Source organism: Theobroma cacao, chromosome 8 (assembly GCF_053813885.1).
Source record: "Theobroma cacao isolate CCN51 chromosome 8, ASM5381388v1, whole genome shotgun sequence".
Lineage (NCBI taxonomy): Eukaryota > Viridiplantae > Streptophyta > Magnoliopsida > Malvales > Malvaceae > Theobroma > Theobroma cacao.
The window spans coordinates 1,459,802-1,484,325 of record NC_142646.1 but is presented as its reverse complement, the minus strand read 5'-3'; the positions used below and the strand labels follow the sequence as shown (position 1 = coordinate 1,484,325).

At 37.3% G+C, this 24,524-nt stretch overlaps 7 protein-coding genes across 10 annotated transcripts; 4 read left to right on the top strand and 3 right to left on the bottom strand.

Moving 5' to 3' along the window:
• Positions 1–214: 214 nt before the first annotated feature.
• On the top strand, positions 215–1,929 carry LOC18591452 (Peroxidase superfamily protein). The gene is made up of 4 exons (XM_007017571.3): positions 215–702; positions 822–1,013; positions 1,128–1,293; positions 1,380–1,929. The coding sequence occupies exons 1-4, from the start codon at positions 427–429 to the stop codon at positions 1,790–1,792; spliced, it is 1,047 nt and encodes a 348-aa protein (XP_007017633.1). The 5' UTR covers positions 215–426; the 3' UTR covers positions 1,793–1,929.
• A 470-nt stretch (positions 1,930–2,399) lies between these two features.
• LOC18591451 (uncharacterized) lies at positions 2,400–5,454 on the top strand. Its single transcript, XM_007017570.3, has 6 exons — positions 2,400–3,000; positions 3,095–3,366; positions 3,597–3,751; positions 4,329–4,591; positions 4,729–4,791; positions 4,909–5,454. Exons 1-6 carry the CDS (start codon positions 2,554–2,556, stop codon positions 5,164–5,166), a joined length of 1,458 nt encoding a protein of 485 aa, XP_007017632.2. The 5' UTR covers positions 2,400–2,553; the 3' UTR covers positions 5,167–5,454.
• A 625-nt stretch (positions 5,455–6,079) lies between these two features.
• LOC18591450 (AAA-type ATPase family protein) lies at positions 6,080–9,623 on the top strand. The gene is made up of 10 exons (XM_007017569.3): positions 6,080–6,307; positions 6,903–7,022; positions 7,254–7,390; positions 7,491–7,652; positions 7,800–7,886; positions 7,988–8,074; positions 8,161–8,298; positions 8,762–8,953; positions 9,032–9,130; positions 9,291–9,623. The coding sequence occupies exons 1-10, from the start codon at positions 6,208–6,210 to the stop codon at positions 9,363–9,365; spliced, it is 1,197 nt and encodes a 398-aa protein (XP_007017631.1). The 5' UTR covers positions 6,080–6,207; the 3' UTR covers positions 9,366–9,623.
• A 669-nt stretch (positions 9,624–10,292) lies between these two features.
• On the bottom strand, positions 10,293–12,175 carry LOC18591449 (uncharacterized). Its single transcript, XM_088809174.1, has 5 exons — positions 11,548–12,175; positions 11,304–11,444; positions 10,937–11,056; positions 10,682–10,777; positions 10,293–10,578 (listed from the first exon to the last, which is right to left on the bottom strand). The coding sequence occupies exons 1-5, from the start codon at positions 11,764–11,766 to the stop codon at positions 10,447–10,449; spliced, it is 708 nt and encodes a 235-aa protein (XP_088665300.1). The 5' UTR covers positions 11,767–12,175; the 3' UTR covers positions 10,293–10,446.
• Positions 12,176–14,497: 2,322 nt separating this feature from the next.
• On the bottom strand, positions 14,498–16,183 carry LOC18591447 (uncharacterized). The gene is made up of 5 exons (XM_007017566.3): positions 15,824–16,183; positions 15,582–15,722; positions 15,226–15,345; positions 14,918–15,013; positions 14,498–14,815 (listed from the first exon to the last, which is right to left on the bottom strand). The coding sequence occupies exons 1-5, from the start codon at positions 16,040–16,042 to the stop codon at positions 14,684–14,686; spliced, it is 708 nt and encodes a 235-aa protein (XP_007017628.2). The 5' UTR covers positions 16,043–16,183; the 3' UTR covers positions 14,498–14,683.
• A 931-nt stretch (positions 16,184–17,114) lies between these two features.
• On the top strand, positions 17,115–20,002 carry LOC18591446 (NAD(P)-binding Rossmann-fold superfamily protein). Its single transcript, XM_007017565.3, has 8 exons — positions 17,115–17,408; positions 17,488–17,580; positions 17,676–17,754; positions 17,848–17,926; positions 18,294–18,333; positions 18,417–18,551; positions 19,033–19,170; positions 19,430–20,002. The coding sequence occupies exons 1-8, from the start codon at positions 17,185–17,187 to the stop codon at positions 19,689–19,691; spliced, it is 1,050 nt and encodes a 349-aa protein (XP_007017627.2). The 5' UTR covers positions 17,115–17,184; the 3' UTR covers positions 19,692–20,002.
• A 159-nt stretch (positions 20,003–20,161) lies between these two features.
• On the bottom strand, positions 20,162–23,939 carry LOC18591445 (uncharacterized). 4 transcript variants are annotated; one of them, XM_088808980.1, is made up of 5 exons: positions 23,694–23,939; positions 22,431–22,797; positions 21,918–21,949; positions 20,799–21,768; positions 20,162–20,351 (listed from the first exon to the last, which is right to left on the bottom strand). In XM_088808980.1, exons 2-4 carry the CDS (start codon positions 22,738–22,740, stop codon positions 20,821–20,823), a joined length of 1,290 nt encoding a protein of 429 aa, XP_088665106.1. In that variant the 5' UTR covers positions 22,741–22,797; positions 23,694–23,939; the 3' UTR covers positions 20,162–20,351; positions 20,799–20,820. The 4 variants fall into 4 exon arrangements, with proteins under 4 accessions (XP_088665106.1, XP_007017626.3, XP_017981458.2 ...); XM_007017564.3 differs by having other exon boundaries at positions 20,162–20,259; XM_018125969.2 differs by having other exon boundaries at positions 20,162–21,768; positions 22,431–22,807.
• Between the last annotated feature and the right edge of the window lie 585 nt (positions 23,940–24,524).

Sequence of the window (24,524 nt, the reverse complement as noted above, 5' to 3'; positions counted from 1 at the left end):
GGCTACAAAGTAGAAAAGTGATTATGAAACGTAATTAATCATTGTAATCCAATGGAGAAACGGTCTCATGGTAGCAGGTTAACCACTCCAACGTCATCTTTATCTCCTTGTTACTTTCAAGGGCTGCTAGTGGGAATTGATTGAATCCTCACTATAAGCTATGAAGGTGAAGGCAGATCCATCATAGTTTGTTCTTGGAGCAGGTAAAAAAGCCAGAAGCACTGCCCCCACTCCACTTTCTGTCGCTTACAATTCAGGTGCCAAAAAGAAGCGTCAAGACAAGTTGACGCGGTCGTGGCTGTCTACATTAGGTGTTTCTTCGAGAGGATTTGGTGAGGAGAGCAGTTGATTTTAATCACTACAACCAATATAAATTCCATGGCCAACCAATAACTGTGCATTGCTAAAGAATTGTTCAAATCATCAATGGCATTCTCAAGAGTTGCTTTCGGTTTCCTAGTGACAGCTTTCCTCTCAGCCACACTCTCCCTGGCAAACCCTGGTTTGGGTTTTGGCTGGGGCGGTGGGGTCCCGGGCGGCCAATTTGGTGCACCCTCATACGGCCTTTTCCCACAGTTCTATCAGTTTTCATGCCCTCAAGCTGATGATATTGTCATGTCGGTGCTGGAGAAGGCCATTGCAGAAGAACCTAGGATGGCTGCCTCCTTGCTAAGGCTTCATTTCCACGACTGTTTTGTGCAGGTAACTTGCTTAGAATCTATCATATATATACAGAGAAATCTATGTATATGTTTTCGAAATGGACATTTAATATTCTTTTCCCAAATGAAGATGATCTTTCTTTACTTTTCGTCTTAAAGGGCTGCGATGCATCAGTATTGCTGGACGACAGTGCGACTATAGTTAGTGAAAAGAATTCATTACCAAACAAGAACTCCATTAGAGGATTCGAAGTGATTGATGAGATAAAGGCAAAGCTAGAAGAAGCATGTCCTCAAACTGTTTCCTGCGCTGACGTTCTTGCCATGGCTGCTCGTGGCTCCACTGTATTGGTAAGCATGCAAAAAAAAAAGCTCCAGGGTAAACGGTAACTGGTAAGATTGATTCAGCATTACTTGTTTTACTATTCTGTTGCTAACTAGGATTACTGGCCATGGCGAAAACAGAGCGGTGGACCATCCTGGGAGCTCCCACTTGGAAGGAGGGACTCAAAGACGGCTAGTCTCAGCACCTCAAACAACAACATCCCACCACCAAATTCCACTCTTCAGAACCTGATTACGCTTTTCCAGCGTCAAGGTCTCGATGAAGTAGACCTCGTGGCGCTCTCAGGTCAATCATTGTCGACATTTTCAGACACAAAAACTGTCTCACCCTTAATGGCTTTTTTTCATCTTTTTGACTATGTAATGTTTCAGGAGGACATACCATCGGGGTGGCAAGGTGTGTGACTTTCAAGCAGAGGCTGTACAACCAAAACGGAAACAACCTGCCGGACGAGACACTAGAAAAAACCTACTACTATGGCTTGAAATCTGTCTGTCCCAAATCTGGCGGTGACAACAACATTTCACCTTTGGATTTCGGGTCCCCTGTAAAATTTGACAACCTCTACTTCAAGCTCATCCTGTGGGGCAAAGGACTGCTCAATTCGGATGAAGTTCTTCTGACAGGGAATGGTGGCAACACCATGGAATTGGTTAAGGCTTATGCAGAGGATGAGAATCTCTTCTTTGAACAATTTGCTAAGTCAATGATTAAGATGGGGAACATTAGTCCTCTAACTGGATTTAACGGTGAAGTTAGGAAGAATTGTCGCTTTGTTAATTAGGAAAGTTGAATTATGGTATCTGATTATTTATGTTTGAGAGTGAGTTAACTATGCTCTTCTTCATTTCTAAGTCAGTGAGGCTGTAAGCTTTGTAATGTTTTAAAGAATTAATCAAAGTTTTTTATTATTATTTATTATCTCCACTGTTTAATTATAGGAGTAGGAATTATTCACTCATTCAACAATATTTGGTAACTTTTCCTTTCTATAAAATTAAAAGAAATTAATTTAATCGTTAATAAATAATTAAATAAAAAATGATAAGAATAATAAACGTTCATAATCACATTAAATGTAATAAATTTTAAAATATTGACAATGATTTATATTATATTAATTAAGATAAATATGAAACCAATTATACTATTTCCCAAGGTTTATTTATTTATAATTTAATTTTTAAAATAAAATTCAATTTTAAAATTAAATTATTATTATTATTATTATTGTTATCGTTAATATAATTATTATATGGACCCCCAACTGGATGGGAAGTGTCCAGCCCACCAGGAGGTGGATACCTAGACAAGCCCAAGAGGTTCGTCTAATTACCCAATAAACTGCGTGCTATAAAAGCTCAAAGCCCACACATTTCACGTAGAGCGGGCGCTCGTCGTCTGTCAACATCGCCATCAGCCAGTGAAGCAAACCAAATAAGCTAGTAAGATATTCGAATACCACTGCAAAGTCTCAAAGAGTTCGGATAATTCACGACGGACAATCACAGATCGAAATCCATAGCAGGACTGGCATTTGGAAGAATGGGAAAGCAATCGAGCGCGTGGATTGCTATCAAGCAGAAAAGGAGATGGCCATTGATGATTCTGATACTCCTCTCTCTATCAACAGCCGTGGCGTTCCTCATTAGATCCACCTTCGATTCTTGCACCATTAGTTCTAGTAACAATGTCAGCCATTTCGCCCGAGAAAAGAAAGACGGAGAAGGAGGAGGAGGGAGCACCGACGATCGACTTAACCGCAACGCTCGAGCACCGAGTCCAAATCCTCTCGATTTCATGAAGTCAAGACTCGTTCTCTTAGTCTCTCACGAACTTACCCTTTCCGGTGGACCTTTATTGTTAATGGAACTGGCGTTTCTGTTAAGAGGGGTTGGCGCCGAGGTTGTCTGGGTAACTAACCAGAAACCAATCGAAGCTGATAACGTCATTCACAGTCTGGAACATAAGATGTTGGATCGAGGAGTTCAGGTTTTATTTTTTAATTTTGCTTTCTTAATTTTTCTTCTTTCTTAAATGCAATTGATGTTCTAATTGTTGGATTTTCATTTTCCTACTGTGTCAGGTTTACTCTGCCAAAGGTCAGGAAGCTCTGAATACTGCTCTCAAGGCTGATTTGGTAATTTTGAATACTGCTGTCGCTGGAAAGTGGCTGGATGCTGTTCTTAAGGAAAATGTTGCTCAAGTTCTTCCAAAGGTTCTCTGGTGGATTCATGAAATGCGAGGACATTATTTCAAACTAGAGTATGTTAAGCACCTCCCTTTTGTTGCAGGTGCCATGATTGATTCACATACCACAGCAAATTACTGGAAAAACAGGACCCATGAACGATTAGGGTAATACTTTTTATATCTATAACTTTTATGCAGATGCTAATATATATGAAGATTCATTACTTGGCTAATTGGCTTAGCTAAAGTTACAATGCCGGTGGATGTTATATCATATATGGATTGTAGGATTTACATACACTTTTTGACACCTGTTTAGTATAATCTAAATCTATGCTTCACTTTAGTTTCAGCTGCTTTTGGTTGTTTACCTAATTTTATGTTTTTCTTTACAGGATTAAAATGCCTGAAACATATGTCGTGCACTTAGGAAATAGCGAGGAACTAATGGAAGTGGCTGAAAATCGTGTAGCCAAGAGGGTTCTCCGTGAGCATGTTCGTGAATCTCTTGGAGTGCGCAATGAAGATCTAGTCTTTGCTCTTATAAACAGTATGTGCTCCTTGGATGCATAGTGAATAAATGATATGCTATAGTGATTCCGTAGTAGATAACTAGTGAATGAGCCTGCTCCCAATCCCATTTGAGATGCTAGTTTGTTTTTGTTGTTCAATGTAGTAATTCTTGTCTAGCAGAGAATTGTTTCTGTGGATTTTGATTTTAGTATCATATGATCTTCTCCCCACTAAAACTGCTAGCAACTTTCTCCCATGGTGAGTCCATAGCCTATTAATCATTCCATCATTCAGTTTGCATCCTAGGTCTAGGAATTTTATAATTCACGATGAGGATCTCTACAGACATTTTAGCATAAATAAGACTATTCTTCATTGGATTAGAGGATAACTCACCATTGGTTGCTGTTTATGTTTTAAAGCCTCTGATCAATTGCCAATCTCTTCCTACTTCATTTTCTGTGGTAGCATATTACCTGTTGTTTTTGTTTGTGTTCACAATTCAGTTATTACAGAATGTTGCCACCCGCCAGTTTCTATTATAGTTTATGTTCCTCTGTTATGCTTCAATACTGTTGAACATCTTCTGATCACCAAGCACTGTACTGTTGCAGGTGTTTCCCGTGGGAAGGGTCAGGATCTATTTCTTCGTTCATTTAATGAAGGTTTGCAACTGATCCGGGAGAGAAAATTACAGGTGCCATCAATTCACGCAGTGATAGTGGGAAGTGACATGAATGCTCAGACAAAGTTTGAAACAGAACTGCGTAACTTTGTATCAGAGAAGAATATTCAGGATCGTGTGCACTTTGTTAATAAAACCCTGACTGTAGCTCCGTATCTGGCTTCTATTGATGTTCTTGTTCAAAACTCTCAGGTATTCTCTAAATTACTATGTTGTTTATCTGTGTAGCAAGAAATAATTATTGTTGTACTCTTATGTACCAAAAAAGAAGTGCATTTTCTTCCGCTTTTGCCTTGCTGCCAAAGCTTACAAGTTGTTGTCACATTTAGGCCCGGGGAGAGTGTTTTGGAAGAATAACAATAGAAGCTATGGCCTTTCGGCTTCCTATACTGGTAAGCTCTGTGGTTTTTCAGTAGAAATTACTGTCCTCAATCTATCAATTTTCACTTTTTCCATTCTTACCGAGCAATGTGATCAATTCTTCCAATCATTGACTACTATTTATACAGGGCACTGCAGCTGGTGGCACCATGGAGATAGTCGTAAACGGGACGACAGGCTTGTTGCATCCTGTCGGCAAGGAAGGCGTGTCGCCCCTTGCAAACAACATCGTGCAACTGGCTAGAAACGTAGAAAGGAGGCTGACCATGGGAAAGAAAGGATATGAGAGGGTGAAAGAGAGGTTTTTAGAGCATCACATGTCCGAAAGAATCGCTTTGGTTCTAAAGGAAGTGCTGCACAAGGCAAAGCGCCACTCTCATTCTTAAAAAAGTTCGAAATCCGCAGCAGTACCTTAGATTAAGCACGAATGTCATTAAGATGAATCACCTCCATCTCAAAGATCTATATTTGTATATCATGTAGCAGAAAATACCGTAGATATATTCATGTCATAGTGGAATTTTTCCATTCTTTTTAGCACTAAATTTGTAATTTAAAATAGCGTGAAGAATTTATCACACGTTATATTTTTTTCCGAGCCAAAAAAAATAAATAATCTTGTAAATTTTACGTCGGTCCAAAATTTCAAATCAAATGTTATTAGTAATTCTAAATTTCTAATGGTATGATATGCATAATCCCTTTTTTTTTCTTTTGAAATGGGTAGAATTAGATGGAATTAAGAGTTGTAATTAACGTTAGCATAGCCAAATTTAAAATCTAGTTTAAATGCATTCATCAGTCGCCTAAGCCTTTTCTTTACTCGTGGACAAAAAGAGTTCATGAATTAGTAATTTGTGGATTTTATTATATTATTTTTTAGTTTAAAGAATGATTAATTAATTAGAATAATTTTCCTTTCACTTTTTGGTATATAATAGTAGTTTGGTCTCGTATTTAATATCTGATTTTGATCATAAATTTTTTAACTTTGACTCAAATATTATAAATATTTTATCAAATTAAATTTTTAAAAATTTACATTTGAAAGTTACATGATTAAAAAATTTTAATAAATTATCATTTTAAAGTTAAAAATTGATAAAAAATTAAATCGGTACATTAAATATACATATATACATATACATATATACATATATATATATACATATATATATATATATATGAAATGTATATATATATATATATATGAAATGAAATGAAAAGGGCAATATTTTTATTTTTTAAAAATTTAAATAAAAGGAAAAGGGAGTTTTTAGAACAGGCGGCTTCCAAAAATAAAAATGCATAAATAGAGCAGTTCCAACTCGCACAACCCCTCACTCAAGAAACCTCAGAAAAGGACTTCCAAGAAAAAGCATTTTTCAACTTGAACGATTTGGATATCTGATCAGAGATTTGTGACAATGAGCGACGGAGAAGACGCTGTGCGACGCCGTAATGCGATGGCGGAGTATCGGAAGAAACTCCTTCAACACAAGGAGTACGAATCCAGGGTTCGAGCAGGTCTCCTTCCTATCTGATCCCCTAAACCCTATTATCTAACCCTAATCTGGGGGCGCATTTCTCTATTCTTTTTTTTTTTTCTGGATCCGCGTTTTCATTTTACAGTCAAATTACTGTTTCGTCGTTTGCCGATTTAGGAATTAGGGTTTTGCTTTGGTCGATTTTGATTCCTCTGTCCGTTCTATCGGCTGCTTTGTTTTGCTTAAGTGATTTATAATTTGCTGCCTTTTGAAAATGATTTTTTTTCTTTTTTTCTTTTTTGTAGAGATAGCTTGAGTAGGTAAAATTTGGAGAGAAAACCTTTAAGCTTTGATTGGTGCGATAGATAATAACTTAGTTTTCTACTCAAATTATGCACTTTGATTTCTTGGACTTGGGCTTATAATTGGCTTTTAGTTATGGTGTTGTTCGTGATGAAATTAAATGTATCAACGTCTGAGAAAACAAACGAGGCAGAAGAAACAAAAGAAAAGAATGCTTGTAGCCATGCCTATCGCTTTGTGAAGTTGCTGTTTGAAGACCAAATCTTTATCTTTCTGATTAATATGGTGCATGTGAGATGGTTTTTAACATATTTATGTTAATGAATGTTCAGGTAGGGAGAATCTGAGAGCTGCTAAGAAGGAGTTCAACAAAACAGAAGATGATTTGAAGTCTCTGCAGAGTGTTGGACAGATAATTGGAGAAGTTCTCAGGCCTCTTGATAATGAACGCTGTAACTACTCCTCCTTCCCCTTTTATTAATGTTGATGCTTGTACGTTAGTCCTAGTGGATAAGCATCTTCCAATTCCATACCTGCATTTCAAACTTATGCACTTCATTTATGTGTTATTTTTAGTAAAATTGCATACTTTGTGTCTGAATAGTTGCATTTGAATTTTACGCTACTTGTTTATTTATTTATTCTTGAGAATGGATAATAACTTTTAAAATTGGATGTTTCAGTGATTGTTAAAGCAAGCAGTGGCCCTCGCTATGTGGTTGGTTGCCGCAGCAAAGTTGATAAGGAGAAACTGACTTCAGGAACCAGAGTGGTTCTTGATATGACAACACTTACAATCATGCGGGCACTTCCACGTGAAGTAAGAATTTGCATCCATATTTAGTTCAACTGTATTTATGATATAAAAGTATGTTTTCTTTGCATAATGTCTGATATCATGGTACAACTTTGGATGACAGGTTGATCCAGTTGTTTACAACATGTTGCATGAAGATCCTGGCAATGTTAGCTACTCGGCTGTTGGTGGTTTATCTGATCAAATTCGAGAACTGAGGGAATCTATTGAGCTCCCTCTCATGAATCCTGAGCTTTTCCTTAGAGTTGGGATTAAACCTCCAAAGGTGATTACCACTTCCTGTCCCTCCCCCCCCCCCTCCTCTTCCTGAGTTTCAGAGGGTGTGCTTGTGTGTATAGTTGATGGGTGAAGCACACTGTGGTTGAGTGATGTTTGTTTGATAATCATCTGAAATTTCTTGTTTTCATTGCAGGGTGTCCTTCTTTATGGCCCTCCTGGTACAGGCAAGACATTGTTAGCCAGAGCAATAGCTAGTAATATTGATGCTAACTTCTTAAAGGTTGGTTTTTTTGTACCATGTGCATTGCCTTTGTGGTTTTCTATAGCATGTTATCCTGCCCTTGAATGAATGCATTTTATCTTCCCCTCATCTGGGTTCAGGTTGTTTCGAGTGCAATAATTGACAAATACATTGGAGAAAGTGCAAGGCTGATACGAGAAATGTTTGGATATGCACGTGATCACCAAGTGAGACTCTAGAGTTATGAATTGTTTGCTGTTGTGCATCTTTATATCCATTAATATCACTCTTATGTTTGTTTCTTTTTATTCAGCCTTGTATCATCTTTATGGATGAGATTGATGCCATTGGTGGACGACGTTTCAGTGAGGGAACAAGTGCTGACCGTGAAATACAGAGAACACTGATGGAGTTACTTAATCAGCTTGATGGATTTGATCAGCTTGGAAAGGTACAATTTTTAGTCATGAACATAGTTCAAGATTTTGATTTAAAGCAGGCATTCCTTGCACTTTTAAACACATCCCTACATGCTACACATTTTGTGGTTTATGTTTTTTTTTATGGTTTTTCTCGCAAAGCGGGTGAAGAATGGGGAATTCTGGGAGCTTATTGACCTATTGTAAACTTCTAAGTACCTTTAGTCAAAACTTTGTCCAGTTAGAGCCCATTTCACTTGACTATTGAAGCATCATAACACCTCTTGGTATGGTCCTTGGAAAAGAGGCCTATTTGTTAATATCTTGAAGTGCATGGCCCATGGCTTAATTATGTGTATTTAGATTTATTGCATTTCCATGGTCTGGTACTTAAATTACTCTCAATGCGTCTTTCACTGCTGCCCGTGACACAGGTTTTCTTTTACTTTCTCCTAAGCGTGGCAAAATTATTATCATTTAAATTGTTTTGTGTAGGTTAAAATGATCATGGCTACAAACAGACCTGATGTGCTTGACCCTGCACTTCTTCGTCCTGGGCGGTTAGACAGAAAGATAGAGATTCCATTACCAAATGAGCAATCAAGAATGGAAATCCTCAAAATTCATGCTGCCGGCATAGCCAAGCATGGTGATATTGACTATGAGGCTGTTGTTAAACTTGCTGAGGTTAGTCAAAGGTGGCTTTTTTCAGTTTCATGCCTGTAACACTCATTACTAATATAGGCTTTGTCACTGTTGCTTTAGGGCTTTAACGGTGCTGATCTACGAAATGTGTGTACGGAGGCTGGAATGTCAGCAATTCGTGCAGAACGTGATTATGTCATCCATGAAGATTTCATGAAGGTAGGACCTTGAAACTTGAAAGAATGTCTTTTGGATTTGGCTTATGTGAATTAGAACTTTTTCGAATGAAGGATTTTTTTTTTTTTGTTTTGGTATAACTATTGGGAAAAAGAAAGTTGGAGAACGTGTGATGATTTGCTCACTTCTGATCTAATTGCAGGCTGTAAGAAAATTGAACGAAGCCAAGAAACTGGAATCTAGTGCACACTACAGTGCCGATTTTGGGAAAGAATAGAGCTTTTCTGTTCTCGTTGAAGCCATGGAGTATTGGGCAGTGCATTTTATTTCCCGATGTTGCTAATTTGCTTAAATCACAGCTGTTCGCTTCTTCATCAACATGTTCGAGAAATTCAGAATGTATTTTAAATATTACAGCTTTCATGACAAAAGGGTTGGCACAATGTTGGCATAATTACAGCTGGTTAAACCCATGAGACAATTGTATCACGAACCCGTTTCATGTTATAGGAAATTGAATCATTTCACCAGGTTATGGATTGATTCTAGCTTTAGTTTGGGTTGTTTTATTAATTCATTTCAAATTTTCACCCACCGCTTTTGGTCAACTGGTCTTTATTTGGAACTTATTGTTGTAGCTTATGCACTTGTCATTCAACTGTGATGATTTTCTTATGCACTTGACTCTTTTAACTTTGATAGCTGGGGTACCTTCCCATAAATAACGTTACAGGGCGAGTTAGTAAGATCTGAACAGAGGCTTTCCTGTCTCCATCAGCTGACAGTGGCGCACCAAGGTTAGCACCATGGATGGCTAAATTGATACACTATGCTTACATTAAGAGCTGACCAAACTCTACTGAATACTACTCCTCGTTCAATTTATGAGTACTTGGGCTGTTTTTTTCTGCTTGTTTTATTCCACATTTCAGGGGTTTTTCCTTCTCTGGTACGTCGGCTGGCAATTGAGAAGAAACATTTTGGGAGGTAACAAGTAACATCAAAGCCGCCTTGTGTTATATTGGTTGCTAGGCATAAGTACATAACCAATTTTTGCCTTTTAATGGTAATGATGATTGAAGTCCAATTATATGGATATGATTTTACAAACTTTTGTAAATTCAACGGTAGATGATGATCAGATTATGGTGAATTCCACATTAAAAAGGTATTTAAATGTTCATATCATAACCTGTGAGGCATCTTTTGTATGATGGTAAAATATCACTAAACCACATCACAATTCTTATATAATGGGGATTTTACAAGTTTAAATTTAACACATGAAGATGCAGATATTCATGCAACATCTTTCAACACAATCATTCATCAATCCTAGTAAACTTGTAATACTGGCTTTAGTTCAATTTTCCTGAATGCAGAGGACTAGAAACCACCTTCTTCTGTTTTTTCGTGAGCTTGTATATCACCATCTTTACAATCTTGTAGAACCAGAAAGTACTGACTAACTGCAGTCCCAGGCCCATTGCCTGAATAGCATAAGAGATGGGCGTTTTGCCAGTTATTTTCATATGTTAATTCCTTGATTTGAATCATGAATAAGTCAAAAGTGGGTATGGTACAAGTAATTACCTTGATAAGTATTGGGTTATTAGCAGACAGAGTCACGAAAGTGAGATAAGGACCACCCACCATCCTTGCTAGTGAGAATATTACAGCAAATGTGATCTGTTCAAAACCAACCCGCCATGAGAACTTGAGAGAGACAGCCCTCTAAACAATTAAAAAATGACTGGAATTGTTGCCATTCAAGGTAAATGGATATGCTGATCTAAAGCCAAAAAGTGAAAACAAAGAAATGGGAGTTTGAAGAGTTTGGGAACTCACATCGGCTGCTAAATTGAGGTCAGTGTCCCTATAACCGAGTTCTTTAAGCAGCTCCCTGGCATGGAGGAAAGGACTTGAGATCTCTGTTATGAATAACGCAGCAACCTGCTCTGATCCACACTGCAAAAGAAAACCGAATGCATGTGCTTGGGTTTTGCTGGAGAGTCAAGTAGAAAGCATGGATACATGGACTAACTCATGAAATGAAGAAGCAAACAGAACCCAAACCTCTAAATATTGATCCACAGACTTGGGATTTTGATTTCATCAAATTAACTTCGGAAAAAAGAGTTAAAACTAAGCTGAATCAACATTTGCAAAAAGTTTTTTAGGCAGAAAACAAGCACCCAAGTATAAAGGTGAAAACCTTTTGATAGGCAAGACCTGCTCCAATACCAACGATGCTGACCAAGTGGTGAACTGTATTATCAAGACTGACTCGCTCTTCAAAGAGGCCGCATATCAGGTCATAGATGAGATAAGCAACGGTCACAGCCAAAGTTTGCCTCTGCCCGAAAGTCAGAATTCAGAAATCCACCATAGATAGATTAAGAATTTCTAAAACATCTCTCCCAAAGTCCAAGATGGCAAGAGCCTTGGTTGTTAAATACCTGCTTAAGAGAAGATTTTGAAGCCAAAGGACAGACTGGGCAACTCCAATCTTCAACAGAACGGGAGGCTAAGATTACAGCTAAGGTTGCATGGATGGTAGAAACAATGCGGTTGCAGAAATCAAAGGAGCGTTTAGATAAATTTTTTCTGATTAATAGAAAAGCCGTCGTCCATGAGAGTACTCCCAACACAATCAAGTTGGCAATGTCGTCTTCCATGTTTGTTTCCCTTCCTTCCAAGCTACCAGTGAAAGTACCCCCAAACAATTCCAGATAAAAGCTTTCAAAAGCGCTAAAACCAGAAGGAAACAAAAAAAGAGGAAAGAATTCGGCCTATTCCTGTCTTCTAAACAGGAAAGCAGAAAGGAAACTTGGGTTTATACAGATTTTTACCTACAGATTGTAAGCATATGAACACAAACAATGACCACCCTTTTTCTCCTTCAATGCCATAAACTGTGAATATATATGTATATGGAACTGATTTGCCAAAAGCTAAGTCATCAAACTCATCTGCCAAGCAGTTTCCGGATGACCATTTACTTTTTCAGATAGTTCATGCCGTCAGGGTCAGGGTAGGTTGGTGGCCAAACTCTTTCTTCCGAACCCAATTCCATTTAATAGCTTCTAAAGTGATCAAACACAGTAACTTTTGTTCAAACTGAGTGCCCTTTTGAGATTTTAATGTTGTTCGATTATGGCCATGAATATCAAGATAAAATTAATCTAAGTATTGATAATTACTAACGGTAAAGCCCATTTTGACCGGAGGGTTCTTTCATTAAAGACAAAAGGGAAAACTCTAGATTTAAATACTTATTTCTTTGCCTATTTTCAGCCAATTTTTAATGCACAGAATTTAAGGGGCTGCTAGAAGTTGTCGACAAAGTATAAATGAAGGGGGGTGTACTTCGTTTTCATCTTTCTGTTGCTAACTAAATATAATGAATGTGGGTAGTTGGCATGGTCTAGTCAGCTAGAGAAGAATACATTACGTTACAACTTTAATTGCACTCATTGTATTAAGGAAATTAAATTGTAATGCCAAAATGGGTATTTATATTAATGAAAGTGACTATATAACAACAACAATAAATAAGAGGTTTAAATATTACAAGGAATGAATTTTGGGTTAGCTTGGAAAAGCAAAATTCATATAATTAATGCTCTAGTTATTAGTCTTGTTCACATTTAACGAAATACAACGTCCCTTGAAGCTAAGTAAAAAGCCTACTGCCTACTTTCACCCAAAATAAAAAAGGAGGCAATTATGAAAAATAACCTTTCTTGATAAAGGTATTTTAAAAATAATTATTAAAATAAATTTAGTTATTTTTAGTCATATTTAACTATGACTTGACAAAAAAACTCTTAAAAATATTTCAAATAAATTAAACCTTCATCATAATTTCTCTCAATTTGTGCTTTCGATTTCTCTCTCTCACCATCCCACTCTCTTTAATTTTATCCATTTCTCTCTTCGACATTCACTTGCTATGCTCCGATTTCTCTCTCCCGCGTTTCAGATTTCTCTTTCTTACGCTCTTAAGACACCAGACGATGGTTTTGATGTGTTTGGGTGGATGACTGTTTGAAAATTTTGATTTTTAAGTATTTTGGATAAAATTAAAATGGTAAAAATGATCATAAATGTTTGAAATAACTTTTAATTGGATCAATTCAGGACCTAGACACCAATAAACTCAAAATTTTGAAATTTATAAATCTATGTTTTCAAAATAAATTTTTTTCGATTTTTAGTCGAAATAAGTATTTTAGATAAAAAAATTTGTATTTTGATTTATGAAAACATGTTAGAAACACTTTAATCGGTGTTAAATTGTCAAAAAAAAATGAAGAGAGTTGAGAAGATTTAAAGTTTTTGTTCATAAGTAACAACAACATTTTAAGTATTAAAGTGTAACAATAATATTTTTTCAAAATGGCATGTAATAACAATATCTTTTTTTTCAATATGACATGCAATAATCTAATTATGGCGTGTCACATATTTTTGCACATAACGTGTAAAAACCTAACCATGACGTGTCACATGTTTTTGTACATAACATGTAACAACCTAACCATGACGTATAACATGTTTTTGTACATGACGTATAATTTTATTAAGAGTAATTTTGTTTAATTTGATTAAAAATAATTAAAATTAAAAAGAAATTATTTTTAAAAATATCTTATCTATAAAAATTATTTTTTAAAATACTCTTTTTTTATTAATAAAAAACATTACTACTTAAACATGCTCCAATGATTGCTCCGTGGAGCTTATAACTTGGATGTTAATGGATACTTCTTGGATTATAAAGAGGATGTCCTTTTTGGGTTCCAGTGCAATAGCAAAAGCCCAAAATATTCATGAAAATGGTCAAGATGCTGAGCCCATTTCTGGATTCCAGCCCAAGATCCTTTCAAATTTTGGGCTAGCTGTTCCCAAACGGATGAACCAGACTGAGAATCTGGGAATCGGATGCTCATTCTAGACATGGGTTATGTCGGACAGTTCTTTGCTCAGGAGCTCCTGAATGAAGGCTGGTAAGAATGCCTAATTGTCTATGGCTTCTGAGATGGAATTATAAAGCATGCAATCATTGTTTAAATGCTCCTATTTGTAGGATTGTCTCTGGGACTTGCACAAGCAGCAAGAAGAGAACGGAGCTTGAGAAAAGAGGATTTGGTGGTCACCTTTTTGATGCGAATCAGCCACAGTAAGGTGCTTATGTCTGGCTGGCAATTGACAAGAAAAACACTTTGGACGGCAACAAGTAACATCAAAGCCTTCTTGTGTTTTATTGGTTGCTGAGTACCGAACGGATTTTAGCCTTTTAATGGTAATGATGATTGAAGTCCAATTACATGGATATGATTTTACGAACTTTTGTAAATTCAACGGTAGATGATGATCAGATCACCTACACGATGTTAGTTAGTATGTATGTCGAGTATTACAATTTTAAAGCAGAATCATGAATTCCACGTCAATTGAGCATCTAAACAACACCACAAATTTTAAATAATGGGATTTTATGAGCTAAATTTAGCACATCAAGTGCTCACCTTCATGCAACATCTTTCAACACAATCAGTCGTCAATCCTAGTGAACTTGTAACACTGGCTTTAGTTCAATTTTCCTGAATGCAGAGGACTAGAAACCACCTTCTTCTTTCCTCTGGTAAGCTTGTATTTCACCATCTTTACAATCTTGTAGAACCAGAAAGCACTGACTAACTGCAGTCCCAGGGCCATTGCCTGAATAACATAAGAGATGGGCGTTTTGCCAGTTATTTTCATATGTTAATTCATTGATTGAATCATGAACAAGCCAAAGGTGGGTATGGTGCAAGTAATTACCTTGATAAGTATAGGATTATTAACAGACAGAGTCACGAAAGTGACATAAGGACCACCCACCATCCTTGCTAGTGAGAATATTACAGCAAATGTGATCTGTTCAAAACCAACCCGCCATGAGCTTTTAGGACTATGAAAAAGACCACACATGGAATTTAATACTGCTTGAAAACTTGAGAGAGGGGGCCATCTAAACAAATAAAAAGTAGATGACCGAAATTGTTGCCATTCAAGTTAGATGGAAATGTTGATCTAAAGCCAGAAAGTGATAACAAAGGAATGGGAGTTTGAAGAGTTTGACAACTGACATCGGCTGCTAAATTGAGGTCAGTGTCCCTGTAACGGAGTTCTTTAAGCAGCTCCCTGGCATGGAGGAAAGGACTTGAGATCTCTGATATGAATAACGCGGCAACCAGCTCTGATCCACACTGCACAAAAAAAAAAAAAAAAATCCGAATGCATGAGTTTGGGTTTTGCTGGAGGGTACGTAGAAAGCATGGATACATGGACTGACTCATGAAATGAAGAAGCAAACAGAACCCAAACCTCTAATATTGTTCCACAAAAAGAGTTAAATAAATGAAGGATTGACTCTTCTAAGCCGAATCAAAATTTCCAGAAAGTTTTTTGACAGAAAACAAACAGCCAAGTGTAAAGTGAAGACCTTTTGATAGGCAAGGCCTGCTCCAATACCAACGATGCTGACCAAGTGGTGAACTGTATTGTCAAGACTGACTCGCTCGTCAAAGAGGCAGCATATCAGGTCATAGAGAAGATAAGCAATTGTCACAGCCAAAGTTTGCCTCTGCCCGAAAGTCAGAATTCAGAAATCCACCATAAATAGATTAAGAATTTCTAAAAGATCTCTCCAAACTCCAAGATAGCAAGAGCCTGGCTGTTAAATACCTGCTTAAGAGAAGGTTTTGAAGCCAAAGGACAAACTGGGCAACCCCAATCTTCAACAGAGCGGGAGGCTAAGATTACAGCTAAAGTTGCATGGATGGTAGAAACAATGCGGTTGCAGAAATCAAAGGAGCGTTTGGAGAAAGTTTTTCTGATTAATAGAAAAGCTGTCGTCCATGAGAGTACTCCCAACCCAATCAAATTCACAATGTCGTCTTCCATGTTTGTTCTCCTTTCTTCCAAGCTCCCAGTGAAAGTACCCCCAAACAAATCCAGATAAATGCCGCTAAAACCAAAAGAAAAAAGGAAAGAATTTGGCCTATTCCTGTCTTCTAAACAGGAAAGCTGAAAGGAAACTTGGGTTTATACAGATTTATTTTCCAATAGATTGTGAGCCATAAATTGAGAATATATATGGAAATAATTTACCAAAAGCTAAGTCATCGGACTCATCTGCCAAGCAGTTTCCAAATGATCGACCATTTACTGTTTCAGATAGTTCATGCCCTCATTGGCCAGGGTAGGTTGATGGCCAAACTTTCCAAACCCAATTCTATTTAATAGAATTGACTAAATACTAAAATTTCTTGTTCGAATTGAATGCCTTTTTTGGATCACGGCCATGGCAATCAAGATAAAATTTATCTAAATGTTAATAAATAACAAATACAAACATCCTAACTAAACTTCTCCACAAAGTATGAATGAGGGGGCTGTGCTTCGTTTTATCTTCCTGCTGCTAACTACACATAATGAATGTGGGCAGTTAAGCAGAGAGGAAAACTTCAATGGTACTCGTTAAATTGTACAGTATTATGGAAAAAAGATATTTGTATTAGAGAAAATATTTGAGGTACTGACAATATATAGTTTTCATACATTATCAAGTCATCAAATCTTAACATTTTTAATTTTATACGCTGTAAGTGCATCAAATATTAATCTTTTGTATTAATGAAATGACTATATAACAACAACAATAAATAGAGGTTTTAAATATTAAAAGTAAGGAATTTTGGGTTAACTTGGCGAAGCAAAATTCATATAAATTAATGCTGTAAGTATTTGTGAGGTCCATTGTTTGTATCAGCTGTGCCTTTTGAGCTGTCGTCCAATGGTGTAGGCCCAAACTAGTCATGGACATGATCGAGATGTTGAGCCCATTTCTGGATTCCAGCACAAAATTTTTGCAAATTTTGGGCTGAGCCCACATTACCAAGCCCAAACTAGGCCTTTCTGCAAGTGTTCTTCCTGCTTTCACTGCCATGGTCTCTCCTAGCTAAGCAGTAATTCGTTCATTTAAAAAAGAAAAGAAAAGAAAAAGGCTAAAACAAGTAACGTTGCAGAAGCAAGACTGCCAAGAGATGGAGGTATGTCAACTGTCGGGACGATTTTTCTCGGCCAGTCCCCTTCAATTTAACCATCGTTTTAGAAAAGTAGCTACAACCCCGAAGTTTTTAATCTATGCAAATGGGTCTAGCTGTTCCCAAACGGATGAACCAGACCGAGAATCTCGTAATCGGATGTTCATTCTAGGCATGGGTTTTGTCGGACAGTTCTTTGCTCAGGAGCTCCTGAATGAAGGCTGGTAAGAATGCCTAATTGTCTATGGTTTCTGAGATAGAACTGTTAAGCATCCATCATCGTTTGTATGCTCTTATTTGTAGGATTGTCTCTGGGACTTGCACAAGCATCAAGAAGAGAACGGAACTTGAGAAAAAAGGACTTGATGTCCACCTTTTTGACGCAAATCAGCCACAGTAATTTTTAGTTTTATGGATTATGGATTGCTGAAAAAATGTTCTTGGAAATTAAATGGCCATTTTGGGCTTACTTCCTGTTTTATGTTCTGTAGGATGAGCACCATGAACACATTGAAATGCTACACCCATCTCCTTGTCTCAATTCCTCCTGTTGTGGGGATTGGTGATCCGGTATGCTGAGAATCTTTCCTGGTTTTTCCTGGTTACAGTACAAATTCTGTGAGGTTCTCTAATATGGCACATTTTTCCTTGTTGATTTTGTAGATGCTTCAACATGGAGAAATTCTAAGAAGTGTGCTGATGGAGGGCAATCTTCAGCGGCTCTGTTATTTGTCCTCAACTAGTATGTCTTTCATTATACCTCCTGTTTGTATGAATATAGGAATCGGTGGTTGTGCATGCATCCATGCATTATTTCAGCCTTGAAGAAAATCTATGTTAGTCTTTGTCTGTTTAATGTTTCAGCCTTGAAAGAAAATCTAGAAATTATCTTATGCATACATTATTCTTCTACTTAACTTGTCAATAGTTGGGCATTCTAGTGTCTGTGGAAGAGCTTCCTTGTGTATTTTGGAAGTCCTTCTTGCCTGTGAAGGAGGAGTGACAATGAAGTAAATCCTTGCATCATTACTCCTTTGATACTGTGTCTAACAAGCTCTTTTGTTTCCAAGAACTAATATCTGACATGATAATCTGCTGTGGTCTGACAGGTGTATATGGAGATTGTGGTGGTGCTTGTGTGGATGAGGAGTAAAGAACATTTCTTTGTGCACCAATGTATTGTAAATTACTGCTAGTCAGAGTCACTAATTTCGTGCATTATCTCATGACAGTTACCCCACAAACCCTGTAAATGAGTTGGCAAAGTTGAGGTTAGCTGCTGAACAAGGATGGTTGAATCTAGCCCACGATATTGGGATCGCAGCACACATATTTCGACTTGGAGGTATCTATGGCCCTGGTAGAAGGTTGTGATTGATAAACCAGTTGTTTGCAATGATGTTATGGAATCCATAGTTAGTAGTAAAGAATTCACATGTTAGATTCTAGTATATTCATATGAAGCCAATGATATTCACTTCCAAATTCTCTCCTCTGCTGCAGCCCATTGGCCTACCTTGTGAAGGCCAATTAGAGATGGGGGATTGAGGAAGGAGCGAGAGAGAGAACTAGTAGAAGTACTATCCTAAATCTAAATTTTGGCCTTTGTAGTTCATTTATGAAGAGTAAAATATAGAAATTAGCTCAACCTTCAAATGTTAATGCTTTCAGCGAGGTTGCTGTATGTAATACGAGGTTAATGTCATGATTGATTAGTCATTAGTGCATTTTCTTTGAGCTTTTGGGCCTGAGAAGTGTTCAGTTTAGCTTATTGTTATGCTGTTGCTGTCCAATCCAAATTTGTTGAGGCTTATGAGTAAGTAATTGATATGCTGCTTTCCTTTGCAGTGCTGTTGACACAATAATTAAGCAGGAACCGTTATCAGAATCTCAGAAACTGAGAGTGACCAAACAATTCACATCCAGGGTTCATGTCGCAGACATTTATCAAGCACTTAAGGCCAGTATTCATATGCCATCCTCGAGGTATGCTATAGTTATCATCTTCATTATATCAATAGAAGGAGGATATTTAATCAGGACATCGGACAGATTCCACTCGATTGAAGAAGGGACTGAATCCCAGTTCCTAATTCAAAGGCCCCTATCCAACAGAAGCAAATTCAAGATTCTCGAAGCTTTTAGTTAGCTTCCAGAATGGACAATCGATTCTGGCAGACGGCTACTAGCATAGCTGAAGAAAAATGATGACTTTGATTAGCTCCTTTGAATTTTGCTTTTTCAGGAGAATTTACAATGTTGTAGATGATGACCCAGCACCCCGTAAAGAGGTGTTTGCGTATGCATTGGATTTGGTTGAGAAAAAGTGGCCTGCCCTGATCAAGGATATTGCGTCTCCTCCTTGGGGAGCCGACCCATTCATTCATAAGGCAACTTCGAGAGGTGAGAAACGAGTTTCGAATGCACGTATGAAGAAGGAACTAGCAATCAAGCTTCTTCATCCGAGTTATGAATCTGGATTGCAGAGCATAATTGACCAAATGTAGAAACCATTTCAGCAAACCCATTTTGGCAAAGCAAACCATTCGGTTCTGAGGAACTTCATCCATAGATGGCAGATTTCACACAAATACCTATCCTCCAAAAACTGTTTCTGCTTTTTTGTTGCGGGAATGGCTTTAGGTTCTTACTAACGATCGAACAACATTTAGGCACCTATCCCCAAATTAATGGCATTTCATGAAAATGCAGCTTTCTTTTACGCTTTCAACAAAACCAAAAGTTTGCATATATGCAAAGTATAAAGCTGTATTGATATTGTTGTTTTAATGTAAGGTTTCAAACCTTATTGGACGTATGACTGAATCTTGCTTGTTTATTTTCCTGATTATGCTAAGTGACTGCGGAAATTGAGCTTTAACACATTGTCCATTGTCCATTGTCCATAGCTCCGGACCAAGAAACAACAAGAGCACAGGGATTTTGTGCCGTTAACAGAAGACATTATGTCATAAAATACAGCAAAGTAGAATTGAAAAGGCAAAGGATAGTAAAATTCTTACTAGTCACTTTCCCAATCAATTCAATGCTTTCATTGAGTTGATCTGTCAGCAGCTGAAATGTAAGTTCCTTTCAGATCAGAGTCATCCACAATGCCATGTAGATATTGAGAGTAGGCAACATTCAATTACATCTAAGCATGAAACCTGCAAAGAAAATGCTTACTTGCGATCTAGAATCAAGAAAATAACTTCATTCCCTAGAAGTTTAAACTCTCAAAACCCCACCACCGTAAGATATCTTATTACCTATAAAATTCCAAAACTACACATTTATAATCTGATCCAATTCCAAGTTGGTCACACTCATGCCCTACCCAGCCCAAGCCTATGGGCAACAAAAAACACTAAGGGCTCAAGTTATAAGGTGGGTCAATGTGGGAAATCTTCTATGGCTATGCCTATTGATAGTATAAGATTAAGGGCAGGAGAATCTCTAACTCAAGAAGCTGAGATTCGATGGCATTGGAACTTGGAAGCCTGACTTGGTGATCATACAGTTATCTTCTATCTTAAACCCTTCTAAGTAAGGGAAACAAAAGCATATTTACTGACAATGATAATCTTTTACGATGAAATGGGCAGGCTCCTCACCTCCTGCCAGTAGAGGAGGAACTCAATCTTTTCGATATCTTGCCCAAAACCCCTTCTTCCTGGCAGAATCATTCTCTGATAGTGATCTGCCCCACTTAGACCCAATTGAGAAGTGGCGTTTCAAAAAAGGCTTAGCCGAGGAACTTTTCCGGCTTGAACTGGGTTCCAATTTTGGAGCTTTTCCTTCCCATTTGGCATTTTGTTGGTGGTCAAAATCATCACAACCACCATCAACAAAACTATCTATAACTCTATTCTTGAATAACTTAAGCTGCTTTGCCTTCAACTCTGCTTCTGCTTTCAAAGCTTTTTGGGACATCTTTGAGACCTGCTTTTCTCCAACCATACATATTGGGCAGGCTGGGTCATATCTGTCAGCCTCTGGTGTCATCATCTCCAAGCATTCAGCATGGTAAACATGCCCACAGACAAGTATGGCAACCACTGAAATTTCAGTGCTGCTCCACAAAGATCTCTCAGCTAAAAGCTTTGAGCAAGCCCCACAAGTCTGCAAATCTATGGATGGAGAAGAAGAGAACCTGCTGCTACATCCACTAATCTTGCCATAACCAGAACCTAAGTGCTCACTGTCAAAAGACCACCTTTCTCTTTGAGAGGAGGCCACAAGCTCAGAAAAAGTGCGCATGGACCAGCCATCAGAAGAGCCACCATGAGATCCAGCTGTTAAGTCATTGCTACACGTGGAGAGCACAAACGATGACCTTCCTTCAGACATTGAATAATTATTTGGTGATTTCAATCCCAGGATTCGACTATCAGACACCTGCCTTAATAGCCGATGTCCAGGTGAACGACGAGCCCGTCTGGATGGGGTTGAGTTGGGAGGAAGTAAATGAGCATGGCTAGACAAAGTATCTGTAATTGGTGGTGAGAAGGATGAAGGGATAGAAAATGAAAGCTTTGGTGCAGATGAATCCACAATATCTGGTGATTCTGCCAAATTCTTCACCTGAAAGATGATCAGAAGGGCATGTTAGCCCATCAAAAGGGATAGAAAAGGCTACAGCATCACCAAAAGATAAAGAAAAGTAAAAGAAAAAACACATTTGAATAAAAAGCTTATTCAACTAAAGTCAATTTCAAGTAATTCAAACTTACCTCAATGGAATAATTGCTTGCCCTTGATACGTCTGCACCAAAAACATTAAATAAAATCAAACACAATACAAACAAGTGACAAAAAAAGGGGACATGGAGTAGATATTACTCAAACTGCATGGGAAGAATAGAAGAATAAAAGTAGACAATACTGGAAATATGCATGCTTGTAACTTGTAACTACATAAACCACATCTGTTATATGTTCATTCTTATGAGACATGTGGTATTGAGTACAAGTACTCAGTCAGTCAGTACCCCGCTACCCTGCATAATAAAGGTTAGGTATTATGAGCCACCTAGTACGTAGCCTTTTGCAGTAGTTGGGATTAGAAGACTGTTAGGGTCTTTCACATACAAATTCATGGACAGACTTATATAAATTACATAATCTCCAAAGAATAAAAATAGAACATTAATTCAGGCAAAAATTCCCTGAAAACCCCTATGTGTTGCCAAGATGATGATGGGAAAAGGTATGAAGATATGTTATTTCAAATAGCAAGAATTTACCTGAAGGGGCATGGACTGGTGATTTTTGAGAAGTGGGTGTTCCATAGTTCTCAATCTCAAGCACACTTCCTTGATCAGAAAGATTACCTCTATCAGAGCCTAATGTCCCTTTTATTTCCATGCTAATGTTTCTGCTAGCTCCATTAGACACCTGATAAGAAGGATCTTCAGTTTCACCAGCCACACGCCTTCGGTTATCCCAGCGGAAGCTCCATGATGGTGAACACGTCACATTCCTATGCAAAGTTTCACTCCGAGTTCTGTTTGGAAGGGTTCTCTCTTTTGCAGCAACACAACAAGCGGACCCCATGATCACTCATATACCCCCCAAAAAAATTTTTTAACGAATTGGCACCGTTGATTCAAGCTATGCGAACCTCAAGGCGAAGTACCGCATAGAGGATAAACAGCGAAATTCCCGGAAAAAAAAACACAGCGCAAATTTTAGAATTCACACTTAAAAATTGCAAAGATAATGGATTGAACAAACAACTGAAACCAACTAAACAAACCCAAAGGACAGACACTTCAAACTAAGCTAACCACAGTTTACTTGCTAAGTTTCATCTTCTAAGAGCAATTATTTTATTTCATTTCCTTCATTATTCCCCAGATCCAAACTAGGCTAAATAGAGTAATCAGGGAAAATATTGCAGCTAAAGAAAAAAATTAAACAAAAAAGGAAAGCCCAAGAAGATTGATTTTAAAAAAATAAAAATGCAATTAAAATTAAGGAAAATTCCTTGGGAGTATTATGCATTCTTTATTTATCAACAAATAAATAAATAAAAGTAAAAATTAACATGGTAGCCGCAAAATAGCAGAGTTAAGCTGAAATTAAAACAATAATAGCAAAAATTCTACCTAGAAACCATCTTCCTCAATTATTTAAGCATAAACCTGGCTTTCTCCAACTTTAGAATAAAATTAAATGCAAAAAAAACATTTAAGTCAGGAATATTTCCACAAGTGAAAGTCTTCAACTACTCGAGAGCATAATTTCATCTTACTTTTATAACAAACAAAGAATCACCGTTTCGGAAGATTTACACTTGTACGAAAAATGGCTCAAAAGTTAACGAAATCAGAAGAGAGAGAGAGAGCTTCAAATAGCTCTCAAAACGGTTTCGTTTCGTACCCCACTCTCTGCACTGATTTTCAAGTTTCCAAAGCCTAAAAATAGCATCCACACAAAAAACACAAGCAAAAATAATACTCTTATTTAAAAAAAAAAAAAAAAAGAAAGAAGAAGAAGAGACTCACAGATTCAATATTTAGGGAGTCATGGACCTGAAGAACAGAGATTTGAACGGCGTCGAAACTTTCGACGGCGGTTAGAGAGGCAGGGAAGGGGAAAGCGAAGGCGATGGTCACGACGGAACAAGGAAGAGAGAAAGGGTGTGAAACAGAGAGAGAGAGAGAGAGAGTCAAGGGCACGTATGGGGAATTGTGCCCGGTCTGTTTGTAGTGCTGCTTCTTTTTCCGCTCCTTCGCCCTTTTTTTTTTTTCCTGCTGACTTTTCCTTTATCTTTATTTTTCTTAAATTTGGCGATAAACGATAAAAAAAATAAAAATAAAATGCAGCAGCGTTTTCTCTACCACGCGGAGTGCGGTCCACTTCCCTTGGCCTTTTGGTGTTACTATACTAACAATAAAGTGTACACTTTATTTAATAAATTAAACAAAAAAAATACTTTTGGGCTAAAATATTTTCAATTATATTAAAAAAATTTAATTTCATTATTAACATCTACGTAACTTTATAGAAATATTATTTAATCTTAATAAAAGAAAAAGAAAAGAATGAACATGAGTAGGACTTGCACCATGGGTGGGTCCAAGAAATTGTGCAACTTTGGTAAATGGAAGTTGACAGCGACCTTTGACTGAGCTTCAGTTCACATTCCGATGCTTGTTTCTACCCTTTTCTTCTTTTTATTTTTTATTTTTTATTTTTTTAAGTTTTTGAGTTTGATATTAAATATTAAAAACAAAGAAAGAGAAGAAGAAATGAGTTCAATAGGAAAGGTTTAGGCTTAAACAGTTAAAACCTTTTATTGACTTAAAGTCAACAAACTATATATGGAAATGCTT